Source organism: Pituophis catenifer, unplaced genomic scaffold (assembly GCF_029215685.1).
Source record: "Pituophis catenifer annectens isolate HBS135680 unplaced genomic scaffold, rPitCat1.0.hap2 SCAF_6, whole genome shotgun sequence".
NCBI lineage: Eukaryota > Metazoa > Chordata > Lepidosauria > Squamata > Colubridae > Pituophis > Pituophis catenifer.
The window spans coordinates 46,685,475-46,702,933 of record NW_027256886.1 but is presented as its reverse complement, the minus strand read 5'-3'; the positions used below and the strand labels follow the sequence as shown (position 1 = coordinate 46,702,933).

General features: G+C 37.4%; 1 protein-coding gene across 1 annotated transcript in view; it reads right to left on the bottom strand.

Moving 5' to 3' along the window:
- LOC139318620 (VPS10 domain-containing receptor SorCS3-like) overlaps nucleotides 1-17,459 on the bottom strand; it is a 478,807-nt gene that overhangs the window by 135,893 nt on the left and 325,455 nt on the right. Inside the window, exon 6 of the mRNA XM_070946166.1 lies at nucleotides 7,287-7,351. Within this exon, the coding sequence (XP_070802267.1) occupies nucleotides 7,287-7,351 (65 nt within the window). The remainder of the gene's footprint in view (nucleotides 1-7,286; nucleotides 7,352-17,459) is intronic.

Sequence of the window (17,459 nt, the reverse complement as noted above, 5' to 3'; positions counted from 1 at the left end):
TATATTGTGCAGAGTATTTCAGTTCTAACATTGAAGCAAATAATTTCAGAGTGAGATGGATGAATCAATTTTCTGTAGAACAAGTCCTGTATTTCCATTTCAAGCAAATTTTTCATTATGCAAAATTTCAGATTTTCGTAGAGCACTCCCAGCTTACATATGCAATATATGTCATGAGGTCTAAATAACTTAATGGAATGAAGGAATTCGTTTTGCCCATGCCCAAGATTTAAACTTCATCTGAATATTCTTTAGAATTTGGACTTTTAACCAGTCTTATTTTTCTGTGATGCTTACACAATAATTACATTCCACCTATGTTGCAAGACGCTGAATTTAGATGGAGGAGACTCAATTCAAGATTTGCCATTATCAGAAAGTTACCATCTTTCTGTGCAATCCAACCGATCTGAAAGGGATGTTGTTATATGGATAAAATGAAGTTACATGTCCAAAAGTTTGAGCTACTAAAGAGTAGGGAGGATATGAATATAATGTATCATAAAAAAGAGCCATGTTTGTCTATGGTGACAAAAATCTGAAGGCATCTGGTACCTTTTCCATTTAGCAAATTTTATCAAAAGACATAAGTGTTTGTGAGGTGTGGCTCGTATCATAAGATGCAAAGAGTGGTTTGGCTTTTATAATACTTAAACTGGGAGGAGGTGGGGTGGGTGAAAGGAAGAGTAAGAAAGATTGATTGTGGAGATACAGGTTACATGTGATACAAATTAAAAGTACCTCTTCAGTTAACAATTATATGTTAGAAAGCCTCTCTGAGATTGTCTGACTCTTTTCGATGTGAGTTCAACAATTTCTTTCTCAATAGTCCTGTAAAAACCTCATTTTTCCAAAGTGATTACTTTGAGAGCTTTCACAGAGTATCATGAGAGTTTGAAATGATCTGATATTACTTTGTCCTTGTTCTGAGTCCTGATGTTAAGTTTCTCTCCATTACTTCTTTGGCACAATTTTTTTCCCTATTTGTCCTATGTAGAATTCAAAGAAACATTGCTAGGAGATGATGATAATTTATTCCATTAGATGTAGAAAGGCGAAGGTACCTAAAATCTTGTGTATACTTGCTAAGGCCTGTGATTAAGTTGTTGATGTAGATATGAGGTCAAAAGAGACATTTTTGATTTTGCAGGTTCTGATTCTCATGTTGGCATAAATGTGTAAGCTGCTTGTTGTTGCTTGTGTGAATCTAGTACCAGTTGGTTGGGTGGTTCTCTGGATACAAGTAGAGCTTTGCCTCCAAGTGCCTGAGGAAATGTAATGTTATTGCCCAATAGGATTTGTAGCTTATTAGTAATATGCTGAGTGTTTTGAGCTGTCAACTGTAGCTGACAACCAGGAGTATTCTGTTCTTCATCTATAATGTGTATGTAAGCTTAATGCATATGATGGATTGATGATGGTTGTATGTTTTCATTTTGTTATGTATCTTTTCCACCCCCTGGGGAACTTGTCTAATGGGTCTTTCCATCACAAGATGAATAACATTCCCTCCTATTAAGAATTGACATTCTATTGATTCGCTAATAGTTTTATTGTGATTTTATCTGTTACATTCATTATTATTGCTTTTTATATTTATTATGTTATTGCTTTATAGCTTTATATGATTGGTTTGTATTATAATCGATTGTCAATCAATTTTTAAGACTCAATGGAGTTCACCTTTCCAAGTGTGAAATATAGCTCTGACTACAGTTTAGCTATCTTTACCCAGCAGCTTAAGGCAGCATCATTCAGGAAGCTCACTTTCCCTGCTGTTTGTCCAGAAAGCAAACAGCTAATCACTTCTCCCCCTACTCCTAAGGTCAGGGTGATATGAATAAAAAGGCTGAATGTACAATCACATTTAACTTCCTTTTTAGCTAATTCAAAATGGAATTTGGTAGGTCTAAGAAGTGCTAAAATGTCAGGCCAGGCACAGCAAAGCGAAGGAAGGAAAAGGCTGAACTGGACAGAGCAGTGAGAGGCAACTGCAGGAAATAATAGATAACTGTTGCTGCAACAGGACTCCACCCATGGGAACCTCTGTGACCATGGATCTACTCTAGCAACCTCCTAAATAATCAGATAAAACTCTTGTACATGGAAAGAAGAAGGAAAATTTGTGTGTAAGTAGGCATGAGCCCTTAAAATGAATCAGCAAAGAATTATTGGCACAATACATCTTTTTTCTCCATCTTCAGTTTCTGAAAGAAACATTTCTAGATTTTGGTCTACTTTATAGGGCTGTCAGTATCTCACCCATTACACTAAGTGTATGCAAGCAATTGGCCTTGAGATTGGAGATATACACAGTATCCAGATATATGGACAACTATCATCAGAAGGGACCTTCCCTAGTTTCTCAGGTTGTAAAGGTGATGGTAAATTGGGGTATGATTAACCAGTTGGATCCTTTAACCACTGGATTACTTCTTATAAAAAAAAATTATGTGATAAGGAAGAAAAGAAGGAAAGGTGTAGCCTGATGCTTTGTTGCCGCCCGCCTTCATATTTTTTGCTGGGTAGATATAGATGATTTTATCTATAATCTTAATTGGGAAACAATTACAGTTTCTCTGAACAGCTTTCCTTCTGAATATTTGGAGGATTGATTTGGAGATATTTTACCTCTTATGCAACTGGCAAAGATGTTTTCTAGCAGCCATGCTGCCCCACATGCCTCTGGCTTAAAAGTGGACCTTGTCCAGATTATCACCCATTGTTAAGAAAGTAGACCTGGTAACTTTATGCCTGAGTTTCTCACACTAAAGCAATAAACTAATTCTTGTATTTGGGAGATATAAGTTTTGCAATGATTGAAGTATTCAAGGAAGTCCTTAGCCTAAAGCTAGACTCATTTGTTATAGACTGAATGATTTGCATTGTCCTGCCCTTTGGATATTTGGGAGTCTCTTCTCTATCTTGATTGACTGTGGCCTATGAAATAAGTAGTAAGGGTCCTCCTCTGGGGGGGAGGGGGAGAGATTTTGAAAAGCCTGACCAATGTTGCAGAAGGGAGGAGCTTCCTCTATTCCTTTTACTGAGTTTTTGTTGAATTCCTCAGGAAAGAGGAATCAGAGCAGAGCTGCTAGTCCCTGAAAACACATCTTTCAATCTCTAGAGACTTGCAGATTTTCCTGAGGAGCTATGAAAAATCTAATTTTAGATAAAGCCTGGTGATTCAGGGAAATATTTTCATATTCCTTCTCAACCAGCAACTATTCTGCCACTTCCTATCTTACTGATTCTGCAGAGAGTAATCTGAGATGTAAGTACTGAAGCCTTCCTTGGATACCTGGGTCCTTCCACTTCCAGCATCTAAGCAGTTGAACCATAGTCACTGCCAGTTGATTACTACCTGCAACTTTTTTTGCCATTTCAGAAAAACCTGCCAAACTGGCAGAAGAAAAAGGAAAAAGAAAAAGGAAGGTAAAAGAAAGAAAAAAACTGGAGAAATTTAAGAGAATCCTTGGCAGAATTGATAGGCTTATAAACAAGACAGGGGCAGAAATAGCCTCTCGAAGGAGGCAACATTGGGATGTTTTCTAATCTGTCTCCAGAGCAAATGATTGGTACAATAATCCTACTCTGCTCTTGGAAATACACACATTGCATTAATGAAATTACGAGCCAATAAAAATACTAGAGAAAATACAAGTACTTCTAATGGAAAATAAAAATTACTGAGCAAGATAAAATAACCTTGTCCCTAACATTTGGATGCTATTCAAATGCCTTTTAAGTTTTTAGATTATATAATTATCTGTTTCAACTCTTGTGTCTCTTAACATTAGAGAGAAAAACAAGAAGGCACAATGATCTATTTATTATTTAAGATATAATAAATAATACATTTATTATTATAAGGAAATATATTCTGCTGTGAGATAAGAACTTTAATTCTATTTTGTTTGAAAAACAGGGAGAAAAAGAACTTTTAGCAGTCCCATGAGGGCACCCAAGATTTAGGTTAAATCGTTTTCATTTGGTAATTCTTTGCCAGTTTGGAAGCAGCTTTGGACATGAGCACTGTTGAATAGTTGGGCTGATTTATTTCCAGATCATGTATGTAGTAGAAACCTCTATTTTCATACACTTGATTTTATATTTGTTTTTGAATCTATTTCATTTACTCCAAGTCTTCCTTAAAGCATGTTGCCCAGACTCACGTGCGTTTTCACCTTTTTGTAAGAAGAGTGAGGGAATTTTTGTTGCTGCCAGATTTGCAGATGTTGAAGATACAGCAGTAATTTTTATTCTTTTTTTCAGCCTAGTCAGTGTAAAACCACAATGCCACATCATACATTTTTAGGAATTTAACCAGTTGGGAGACTTGAATGTTAGCCTCACTGATACATGAAGGTTTTGCTTTTTAATATTAACCTAACTAAATTAATTTTTGTATCTTGGGAGATTTTTTTTCTTTCTATTCAGGTGTATCCAATTTTTGAAAAAAAGTTCTTGCAGGTTTTTTTTAGCAAGGTTTTTCAGAAGTGCCTCCTTCTTAGGCTGAAAGCGACTGGCCCGGATTGCACAGATGGCTTTATGCCTAAAGTGGGATTAAAACTCAGGGTCTCATGGTATCTAGCATGTTGCCTTAACCACTACATTTCTCTGATTAAGAATGTTTCTGCCCATTATGTTATGTGGAGGTGAGCTGGGTTATAAGGACAAATATTAAAGGATTCAATCTGGGTCAGTCACCAGGACCCATTCTCAGAGAACTTCTCTCTCACCAGAAAGGTCAGAAGACTAAACTTCTGCTCCTGATAACTGTTGTGGCCTGTGCAACTAGTAGCTGATTCCAACAGTGAGGAGGCTGGTGTGATGCTGCACCAGCAGCCTTTGCAGCTGACACTCAAGTCAGACAATGAGGAGGCTGGAGAAGATGTGGTGCCAGAGGCGGGGATTCAGCCAGGGGCTTCAGAACCTCCAGATGCACCCATAAGTGAAGAGGAAGAAGAGGAGGAGTCTCTTTTCGATGCACGGGAGCGCAGAGCTGCCAAAAGGCAGGAGTGGCTCCTCAGGAGGAGGTCTTCTTGAGAGTAAGGCTTGGGACTAATTGGCCACTCCCTTAGCCTATTTAAGGAAGGACGACGACTGAGGCAATTTGCAGGGAACAACTTCATTCACTCTCCTTCGCATCTGGATCTTAGTTCTCTGCAAATTGCTTCTGGGCTTTCTGCCAACCATAGTAAGATTACGATTATTTATTCTTTGGATTCTTGTAGGTTGTTAAGAAAGTTAATTAAAAGCCTTTGTTTGAAAAAGACTGATTTAATTTAGTAAACTAAGGTTTGTACAGACTTTGTGTATGCTGCATTCTTTGGGGTCTGTAGCTGGGGCAGAACAATAATAGATCCAGATTGGATCTTGTAACATTATCCTAGGACACGCACATTTGCCGTCCTTTGTGACAAATATTAAAGTTAAATGGGCTATTGTGACTGTAGGCTGAATATAAAAGTGACTAACCAGAACAAAATAAATATTTCAAAATAATTTGATGATAGAGGCGGAGTGAATGAAGATGTAATTGGAAAACAAATAAGAAAAGAAGAATGAATTTTCCAAGAGAAAGATTCTTCCAAAAAAAATCATGGCTATAAACATTGAGGAAATCTCAAAAGAGAGTTCTGAGAAGTTTGTAGAATAAAATTTATATATCGATATGTTACAAACAAAATGGTTTCCAAGTATGGAAATGTATAGGAAATAGTGTTGGCGTAAAGTAGATTTGTTAACATTGTTTATCTTTGCTTGTGTGCTACTAAAAGGAAAAAGCCTGGGGTGACTAACAATGTTAAGCCAAAAAAAACTAATACTATAAAACTGTAAATTACATATTTTAAAAAGTTATAGTTATTTTTTAAAAAGATAAAAAAACTGGAAACATCCAAATATCATATACCACAAACACCTTCATTCTTAGCCAGGTGGAAAAAATGTATTCATCATTTTTCTGAAACCCAAGTGGGACAAAGTTGACCAGATACATGCTGGGGTAGTTATTACATTTGCCATATGAATCCATCACAACTGTTGCTAACATAAAATATGAAAATATAATGTTTTTTTAATGGTGGAGTGAACAAACATCATGTCCTAGGTTAACTGCACATGATGTTTACAATAACTAGCATTACTTAATTAGGGATTTTCAGTTGCTGGCAGTACTTACCTGCAAATGAATCCGGCCGTTCAAGAAATTTGAAGACAATGTTGAGATGTATTGTATTTCCATTTAAATTGAAGCTATTATTTCAAGTTTGCATATATAAATATAGATTAGCAATTGTGACATTATGCAAATCTGTATTCTGCTTTATATTCTCTCTGACTCTCTGGCAATACATAAGAGGCTTAGAAAGCAAAATTAAGGTGCAAAGCCTACTTGTAATTCTATACTATTCTTTGGTAACAAATGTCAGTAAGAGCCTTCCTCTATATAAAATCATATTCAGTCCAATTGTTTTCTCTAGAAATAAATAAAATGAAATCTATTTTAATATAAATATTCTTTGTATAAAGGTGTGCTATTTTTTAATATATTTTATTTTTAAATTTGTTTACCACCCATCTTACTGCAAAGTGAAATTATAAGATAGAAGTCTTATAAAATGACTAATTAAAAATGGGAAACTAGCTCTTGGGAATGGTTTAAAAATCCCAGTTTCTCCCAACTCTTGATCTCTTAAAATCCCAGTTTCTTCTAGCTTTTGATCCCTAACATCCAAATTCTAACTGGGGCATTTAAATGACACATAGAATAGAAATTAAATAGCTATCAAATTCTCATTCTAGCAAACAAATGGAAGTGCTCTTATTTCTTGCCCCAGAAAGTACAATAAGCTCATCCATATGGTTTCATCCATGGTTTGTTTGTGAACCAGGGATCCTGGCTTGCTCCTCTTTAAACCAGCTTGAAGTAGAAGCCAAGAGTGCCATTTATGGATATGGAGGAGGAGGAGATAAAGAGAGACTGGGAGATACTTAGTTGTTCTGGCATATTATTTTTTGTCTTTGTTTATTGTTTGTTTATTTCCCCTTTATTTACTGCCTCTAATAAGTTTGTGTTCACTTCTCCTTCTATTTCTTTCCATAGAAATGAAAGTTGTAGAATTGTATTCTCTTGCAACTGAAGATGGGAACATACAACAAAGAGAGCTTGGGGACTCACATTTTCTCTATCAATTAAAATGTAAATCAAAAAACAAAATGAAGTAAAATGAAATTGAATCTCTTCCTCTCTGGTTTGATAGACTTGGTGCTGAGACACTCACGTCCATCTGGTGTCCGACCCTCCATATGTACAAGGTCAGGCTCCTTGTCCAAATCCGTGACAGACCTGAGAGAAAAGAAGAAACAGCAGAAAAGAAACAAATCAATCTGTGCAGCAGAATGCATAATGGCAAGTAAAAGGTGAAGTTGGATTGAGAAATAAAGAGGGGAGAAAAAACACTGGCTTCTCATTTTAAATAACCCAACCTAAAATTGGGATTGATTCAATGCATGCAAAAGAAAGCAACAAACATGGATTTAATGGTAGTTTAGTTTAAAAAGCACATAGAATTAAAGAGAGAATTTTTTTTTCATTTCATTTCATTTGCTTTTAAGAACCTTCATGTACAATTTACATTCAAATCTCTGATAATGTTTGTTAGTAAAGCAGGGAGAAGAACTAGTTATTGAGTATAACATCTAGGGCTAGAATACATATTGTAAATAATGTCCAGAAATATTTTTTGTTTGCTTCAATTATGATCCAGGATGACACAAAGCATGCTAATTTCATATGATGAGAATACTGCTCAGTGTAAACCTACCTGCCATAGTATTATTGTATCAGTGTTTGGGGGTAGACTAAGAAAAAGATACAGCAAGGATTCTATAAACTGTTATTTTATTATTGTAGTGTATAATAAGAACAGAATCTTGAAAGCCTGTCCAAATTTGTCTCTGTCCATTTTATACTATGTGTTTCTTTCTCATGTTTGCTTCAGTCTTTGGATCATGCCTTCCATTGTCCAATCCTTTCCTTAACAGTTTGTTCATGTTTTTCCCAAGGTTAGGTTTAAATTCTTTTATATCTTGACATCCATTTTTATTTATTTTATTCATTAATTAAATATTATCCGCTTTTTTTCAAGAGATCAAGGTGACATACATAATATTTATTGTACAACCACAAGTCTAAGAAGTGGGTTGGACTGAAAGAGAGTGACTTGCTTAACACAATCCACTGAGCTACAACAGCTGGTAATGCTTTTGAACCTGTGGTTCCTTGCTCATAATCCTTCTTTCTAAATGCTATTTGTACTGTCTCATATGAGCAATGGTTAAAGCTATATAGCTTGTTTCCCAACTCAGATTGAGAATGCTTGTTAACACACAGCCAAATGTCCCCTGCATATCACCCCAGCAGGGAGAAACCAATCCCAATGAAAAAGTTATGTTTTAATCATCATTTCTACTGTATTAATTGACCAGCCCTCAGCATATAGATGTGTAACAGAGCATGTGCAAAAGAGGGCATACTGGTGTCACAAGTTAGTTTGGAAGAAAAGCAAAGCTTTCTTGACCATATATGTTTTTTCCATCCCACTCCTTATGAATAAAATGATAACTTCAGAAAATTTCCTCAAAATATTTCACCTTGTACATCATTGCTGCCTTGTTTAGAAGCATGCATACACAGCCCACACAGACTATGACTATTCTTTAATAATTCATAAAATTGATTCAAGAAGACAGATGCTTTGAATTTGTAATCCAGCGTTAACCAAATTCATAGATATGGAGGTGGCAGTTCATAATCCAATACTCTGATAATGTCAAGATTAATTAAAGGATTCCAAGATTGAATAAATAGAGACTTAATGAACTGTTATTATTAAGGAGGACATATGTGTTACCAAATACTATAGAGCTTCTTTCAAATCAATTTGAGTCCTGATGTTCCATTATTGCCAGTTTGAGATGCTAGTAAAACATTTATGATAGATTTGTTTATCTCTCTGGCATCAGATAAAAAGCCATGCAAAAACAGAAGGATAAATTACTGGATGAGCCAAAACAGTTAGAATTAAGCCATTAACTTTTTTTTTTTAATTTGATTTATATACCGCCCTTCTCCGAAGACTCAGGGCAGCTTACAATGTGCTCAGCAATAGCCTTCATCCTTTTGTATATTTATACAAAGTCAGCTTAACTTAACTCTGTCTTGGTTTTAGAAGAAAATAGCAATATTCAATCAACAGATTTATTGGAAGCAAAAGAGATCTACAGTAAGCTGGATTTTATTAAACAAAAATATTTTGAAAAAATCAGTGTCAGAAAAATTACTGGCCTATCAACTGAGTGCTAGATAAAATTATTATTACTATATTTGGAGTGGAACCAACATATTTACACAATGAAAGAGATGATGTAGCCATTCATGAATTACTACTGTAGATATTATAGTAAGCATATAATAGATTCAAAAAAAAATGAAGATTATTGGAGTATATATTTTTACCAATGTTAGATATCAACGAAGGGTTGTAGCCATCTTATTACTGAAGATAAGTCAAAAGAGTTTATTAAAAACTGAAAAAGTACAAATGTTCTGGACCTGATAATATTTTTGCTATATAATGATGATTGATTATGATATTATCCATTTAGTTATGTCTGACTCTTGGCAATTCTTTGGGCCAAGTTTCTCCATCTGATCTTCTGACCTTGCACTATTTCTTTGAGTTGTTCTATGTCATTTGGCAGCCTTGTTTCCTTTTACCATTAACTCTTCACATCTTGGTCAAACCATTAGCATAGTAATGAATTAAATTCAGGAATGTAAAGAATTTCCTACATCTTGAAATAACTTTATCTCTTTGATTTATAAAGAAGGAAAAAGTTTAAGTTGTACAGAACTGTTTTGTTACATAGGTTATAAGTTGTTTTGCAGCAATATTTGAAAACAAAATAAAAAGTTAACTAAATGATACATCCTGATCAGACTAGATTTATTCAAAAAAGATTGTTACTGGCAAGATAAATGTTTAAAGCTGCCAAGATTGTTGTTTCTATTTTTATTGTATGCAGGGAGAAGCTTTTTATGATTTGCAATGGCATTTCACAGTTGCAACTTTTTTTAAAAAAAGTAAGTTATAGCTCAAATTGTTTAGTGTGATACATAGCACTTATAAAGAAAAAGCCAGAACAGTATTTTCTAAAAATTGTAATAAAGCACTATACTTAACAAGGAAGATTATATATCTTTATTGAGGACTAGGGTTAACATTACCTAAAGATATGGAATTCTATATGACAAAAAATATAGGGATTAATTTATAACCAACTATCACTGAATTAAAAAACTAGAATAAGAGATGTGTGGCTAGGAAGAATTGCAGCCATTGAAATGAATATTTTACTAAACATTTTTCCAAAAGTCCATTTTCTTTTCCAAATAACTAATGCATATGGAAAACTGTCAAAGTTGAACTGCTTTTGAAACATTTATTCAACTTGTCAAAAAACTGGCGGGAGGAAGGGAAAAAGAATGCAGAGATGCCAGAGATGGACTGTGAGAATCAAGAACCCACCAAGGCCACTAATGCAGGTGTCTGCCAGAAAAGCCTTGATAGTACAGTGGTCTATGCACCCTGTTATTAACACAGCTGTCTGCAATTTACTGCTGGTTCGAATCTCTCCAAGGCTCAAAGTTGACTCAGCCTTCCATCCTTTCTAAGGTAGGTGAAATGAGGACCCAGTTCGTGGGGGCAATAAGCTGACTTTGTATAAATATACAAAAGTATGAAGGCTATTGCTTAACACATTGTAAGCCGCCCTGAGTCTCCGGAGAAGGGCGGCATATAAATCAAATTAAAAAAAAAAAGTGAACAGTTCTCAAAAAAAAAATATGACGATTCATAATTGGACAATGTGACCAACTAACATGAATTGCGTGGGAAAACCAGAGTTGCAATACCTAGTACCGTGATGGCGAACCTATGACACAAGTGCCACAGGTGGCATGTGGAGCCATCTTTGTGGGCCTCCTGCTGGCAAGGAAGCACATGCGGGAGACACGCGTACATGCCCATACCACCCCGCCCCTCCCAGGAGTCTCTATGCGGCCTGTTTTGGATGTCAGGTAAGTATAGGGCTCATGCGAAGGCTCTGGAAGGGTGAAGAACAGGCCTTCTGGAAGTACTGGAAGTCTGGAAATGGGCAGTTACTGGCCAGAAGAGGGCCAGGCAGACCGTTTCTGGCCTCTGGAGGCCTGCTAGGTGCAAAATGGGGTACAGGGGGTCACATTCGCATGCACGGGGGGAGCATGGGGGTTGCATGTGCAGGGGTGTGGGTTGTACATGGGGGGCATTGCATTATGGGTGTGGGCACACACATGCATGCTATAGCACACACGCACACACTTTTGGCACCAGAGGGGAAAAAAGGTTAACCATCACTGACCTAGTACAATGGAAGGGGTACCCTATGTCAGAGGCAGAGTGGTGAAAGAGCAGGATGTTAACGCTGATAAATTAATGAGAGGTTTCCATGCAAACACCCATGAAAACTAGGAGGGGGATTGAAGGCTCAAAGAACCTGTGTAATGATATTAGTCTATGTTTGATATCTTTCCAGATCTCCCCTTTTTCCCAGGGGATCAGCATGTCAAAGTTTAACCATTGTATTAAGTGATTGGCATAAACAAGTCATGGTCCAGTTTTAACAAATCTAGGGCCACCCTTACTGTTAGTGACTGTAACATCAAAAAAGACAAATAATTGCTATTTTCTAATTTCCTTGACAAGACAGGAAAATAGTTGTGAAATTTCTGCTCAGATACTAGTTTTAATTGATATACAGATTGATTTGAGTCATGAGTGAAAAGACATGTTTTCTGTTAAATTGAATATTTTGGGATTCCCTCTAGAGGGTAATACATGTTTGTCTTTGTGCACCTGGCATTGTCACATAAATGATCGGTCTTTAGAAAAATACATACTGGTTTTATACAATTCTGAATAATTACAGAATTATACAATTATTTCACCATATAGGAATCTTCCATACTGTCTGCTTTTACTTACTCTATAATTGTTTGATTGTACAATTTTCTGAATAAAATATATAAACAACCATAACAATTTTCTTTTAGTTATCACTTTTCAGTGATCCAGAGTAGCAGAATGTATCACAAATATAAATTAAGAAATAGAAATATTTCATACTATAAAGGACTAAACATTTAAAAAAAGCATTATTTGCATAGCCTGAAAAAAGTTGGAAAAGAGGCATATTTTAAAATGTAATTTGCAATGAAAAGTATGGTTGATTTTGGGAATAAAGCAAAGAGGACCTACGAAAAAAATCAGATAAGATTGGGGGCAGTTCCAAATAAATAAATTGATAAAGAGATAAGGGAAGAAATTTAGGAAGGACTCACCCTAATTGTTCAGAGGATTAATAGTGGCAGCAGGAAATTTGTACCTTCAGGCATGCAAGAGTCTCTTAATATAGCCTTAAAAATAGAACTTAAGAATTTAAGTTCTATTAATTTAAGATTAACATTAGCTCATTTAGTCATATTTCCTGTCTAATTTACCCAGGTTAATGTGAGTTAAAGTTACTGGAGTTATAGAGTAGATACAGTATAGAGTAAGTTTTATTTACTATTTGTTTCAGTGGTTCAAAGTGGTTGAATACTGTGATTTAAAATAATATGAGACTATCCTTAAGAACGCACACACATGAGGTTGCACACCCAGTAATTTTAGGAGAAAATTCAGAGCATTGGGAACTGTCAAGAAGAATGCATTCAGTACCTAGCAGTCAGTCAATCATGACTCCTTAACAATAGTTATTTAATAAAAATTTTTCCCATTAAAACTCAGTCTAGTGCCGTTCATACAGTAGCAAAGATGCACAATTTAAAGACCTACAGAACTATCACTTAATAAAACAGGCAATTATGATAGGAAAAATGAAAGATAAGATAGAACACATGTTCATATATTAATAATATGAAAGAAAGCATTGCAAATAAAAGAAACCCCCAAAATTGAAAATATAACCTATTCCCAATGAATATAGACATCAGGAATATATATAAACTTTAAAGATGGAAATTAAAATGGATTTGTGTCTTGTTATTTCATATTTTGTAGACATTTATCAAAGCAGGTATACAAAGTGAAGATCCCTTCTGGCAAAAAAAAGGCACAGCGGGACCCTTGAATAAAACAAATATTGCTATTGTGAGCATTAAGGGTGGCATCTAAATGAATATTTAGCCTCAGAAATTGTTGGCAAAAATAAAACAAAACAAAAATCTATAATTGCCTATGTGATTTATGAAGTAACTTCTCCCAAATTAATCAAAGGCTTAGAATAGAAACCACTTTTTGTTGGCAAACTTTTCCCACTTAATATGGTGCAAACAGAACTGTAAATAACAGATTATTTTCCAGACAAGTAAATCACTCCTTCCCATCATGTTCGCAGACACTTTTATCACAAACCTATAGTGCCCTGATCCTTAATGCCTCAACAACCAAAGAGTTCCAAAGGTAAAGAAATAAAATACAGATAGTTTGAAATTCTTTTTGAAATTCTCCCTAAGAATTTTGCTAGGAAAGCTCGTTTAACTTGTGGAGCTATTTAATTTACTTGTTGCGCTGAATGTTCTTTTTTCTTTGAAATTTATCTTTTTATTTATTTTTAATTCTGTTCTAATTGTTCTGGTATTGTTTCTTGCAATACCCATGAAAGTCCCTGGATTTGACTCAAGTTTTTTTCAATTCCACATGCAGGAATGGTTGAGTTGAACTTAAGGCTTGGGTTAGTAACAGAGTAATTCTCAATTTCAAATACTCTTAAAATAAAAATGATTTTAGATATCCTACGGTGTCTTCAATGAAAATTGGCTTGTTTTAATAAAGAGTTTATAAAGCAATAGTTTTTATTGATTAATCATCTAAATATATCAACAAGCATAAGTAAATTGTACTAAAATAAAGCAAAGAGCTGTTTCTCAGAAAAATGGGAAATATTTTATGAAGTAAATAATCATATTTACCTCTTAGCTAAATATTATTTGGGAGAGACAGAGTAACAAATCTAAGCCAATTTTATATTAACAGTAAGATCTGATAACCTGTGGAAGTCCATTTAAAATACAATTGTGCTAAACCAATTTCACAAATTATTAAGGAAATCAAGAGAAAAGACTGAATTCAGGCTCAAGGAAAATCCACTTGGAATATATCTACAATCTGCAGAGAAATGAAAATGTACTGTGCATTTTCACATGTATTCCATGTAGAAGACAAATGAAGTAATTGTGGAATTATGTTACTTTGTTGAAAAATAATGGGACTGTTTCATGGACTTTCTGGCACAGGTCATTTCTGTTTTACATATTACAACACACAAATAACAGTAGAAGCATTATAGAAGTGTTCGCTATTTTCCTACTTTTACTCTTCAAAGTACCATTTTACTTTGGTTGATATATAAGTTCAAGCAAAAGTAATATAGCCAAGAAACTTCCAAATAATACTTGGAATAGAAATTGCATAAGATAGTTTTCTAAGGAGAAATTGACAAAAAATATTTGGAATTTTATTTTTGTTTATACAGTAATCACATATTATTTTATATTTACGTCTATTCTGTACTATATTTGTACTGATAAATACAGATCATATATGAAAATATTTTACCATGAAGCAGTTATTATGAGATGTCATGATTGTTTTTTTTTTTAAATCACCATAATCCCAACATTCCCAGTTGCAATTATTAAATGATCTTGTGTTTGTTAAGCAGAGGGGATCCTAGGTAAGGAATGGAACGGGTTGGGGGAAGAGTTCCTTGGAGGTTCTGCTCAAGAGCTGAAAAATCATCCTTACTAAAATCCAAGCACAATTTTCAGCTTCTGAATGGAGAGACATGCGTGTATGTCCTGTGCTAAGTCTCCTGGCCCTCCCGCATGCACAGATACCCATGCTCCTTTCTTTACCCTGCTGTCTCTCTCCAAAGCTCGAAATCCTCCCTGCTGAAATCCAACTCCAAGAGATACTTGCGCATGGGCCTTCACCAATCCTCCCAGGGCCTCCACCACTGACCTAAGGCATCCAGCTCTCCTTCCCTTACCACACTGCCTCTTTGTGGTCTGCTTGAATTGGAGCCCTTGTGGTACATTGGTTAGAATGCAATATTGCAGGCTAACTCTGCCCACAGCAGACTCAGCCTTCCATCCTTCTGAGGTCAGTAAAATGAGGACCCAGATTGTTGGGGCAATATGCTAACACTCTGTTCTGACCTAGGCTTCCTGACACAGTAAAAAGCACACAATTAGTCCCAAAAACCCTCTTTTTATTTCAATGGCTGTGAATTCTGTTCATTCACAGCCCGTGATGAGTCACAAATAGTTTATAAAGAGTCCGACAGAAGTCTGCCACAGTCCTTTGGGATAAGGCTGATAAGCACCCTCCTTTATCTTCCTTGACACACCAAAGACCTAACTGGCAATTAGCTTTGCAAGGCCACACGGAGCATAGAGTCAAAATGGAGCTTCAGAATTTAAACCGACCAGCACGAACAAAGTTGCTTTCTGCAAATGCTCACATGCCTTTGCTCCTCCTTTATGTCTTATGGGAGGGGCCAATCATTTCTCCCAAATCTTACCCCTTACTCCCAGATCACCCCTTTTGTCTTAACTGTTCTTGCCTTCTGGCAGCTCTGCGCATGCGTGCACTGGAAACAGGCTCCCACTGTTCCTCTGCCTCACTGATGTCAGACTCTGGAGGCTCCGGAGTCAGCACACATTACTGCCAGATGGCCCTGGCCCCATCTCTGTCTCCAACTCAGAGCCCTCATCAAAGCCTTCCCTAGACTCCAGGACTAATCCATATTCCTCCCCAGCCTCCTCATTGTCCGGCTCTGCTGCCAGCTCTGCAGGCTGCCAGCAGACCATAACACACTCCCAGAGAGTGCTATAAAGCACTATAAGTCTAAGCACTATTGCTATTGCTATTTTGACCTCTTTTCATCACTGAGAGCTGGCTGAAAGATCTGCCTTCTGAAGAAGTTCAGCTCCCCTCTGTTATGTATTGATACTTTTGAGCGGGAGTTTCAAACCTGCTATCGTTTCTGATTGGCTGTCAGTCCCTCCTGGATTGTATATAAGGAGGGCTGCAGCCTCTGAGTTTTTGCTGAAGTCTCACTGTATATTAAAGAGCTGTTGTCACTTGCTTGGTTGTGCCTCTCGTTATTCCCGAACCACTTCATTGGCGACGAGGATGGGATAGAGAGCACAAGAAGCGAACCAGTGACACACGAGCTTCAGCTAGGCGACGAGGCGAACTACAGGAGGCATACCAAACATGTCCGCCTACGTTCCGCCCAAGCCTTTTGATCCGACCCGTGAGAAATGGGTCTCGTACCTCACGAGGTTCGAATGCTCGCTCGAAGCCAGCGACATGCAAGGGCTCTCCGCTAATCGGAAGAGAGCCCTCTTCCTAAGCCACTGCGGACCCGATGTGTTCGAGATGGCAGAGTCACTGTGTGAGCCAACTCCGGTCCAGACCGTCTCCTGGGACACCCTGATGGCCACGCTCCGGGCTCACTATGCTCCCGTGCCCTCCAAGTTCGTGCAACGATACCAACTCAGACAGCGCGTCCAGCGAGAGGGAGAACCGGTCAGCGCTTACATGGCCAGCCTGAGAAAAGCCGCAACTCATTGCGACTATAGAGACTTGGACGATGCGTTGCTTGAGCAACTTATCTGTGGCGTTCGGGACATTAGGCTACAACGGCGCCTGCTCGCCAAGCCTGATTTGACGCTTGCTGGAGCCCTAGACGAGGCCAGGGCTCATGAAGCCTCCACAAAAGCCGCAGAAACGCTGCAGCATCCGCTGACCAGCAAAGATAACCCCAAGTCTGCCCCGGTGCACAGAGAAGATGCCGGATCCAGCTCGGAGTCCGAGTCGGATGAGGACGTCTTCCGAACAGAACACCAGAGGAAAGACACGGGCAGCCCGTGGCGAAGCTGCCCCAGCTGTGGAGGGCACCCTGACAGACTGTCCTGCAAGTACAGGGAGGCAATTTGCAGGCGTTGCGAGAAAAAAGGGCACTTGGCGCGAGTCTGTAGAGCCATTCTGCCCAGAAAACACCAACCACGTGAGCGCCGCAGTCAACCAGAATCAACGCGCCAGAAACAGCCAACGAGAGAAAGCGGCGCGAAAAAACAGCGCGAATTTGAACCTCGAGACGGCCGCAGCATTCACATCGACCAGGCCAGTGCGGAAATCGAGGACAAAGTCAGCACGGTGGTCGAAATCAACGGCAAGCCATGCTCGATGGAGATCGACACCGGATCGGCTCTCTCCATAATGTCCTGGGTGACCCTAAAGACCCTCCTGCCGTCGTTCCGGAAGGACCAGCTCTCCAAACAG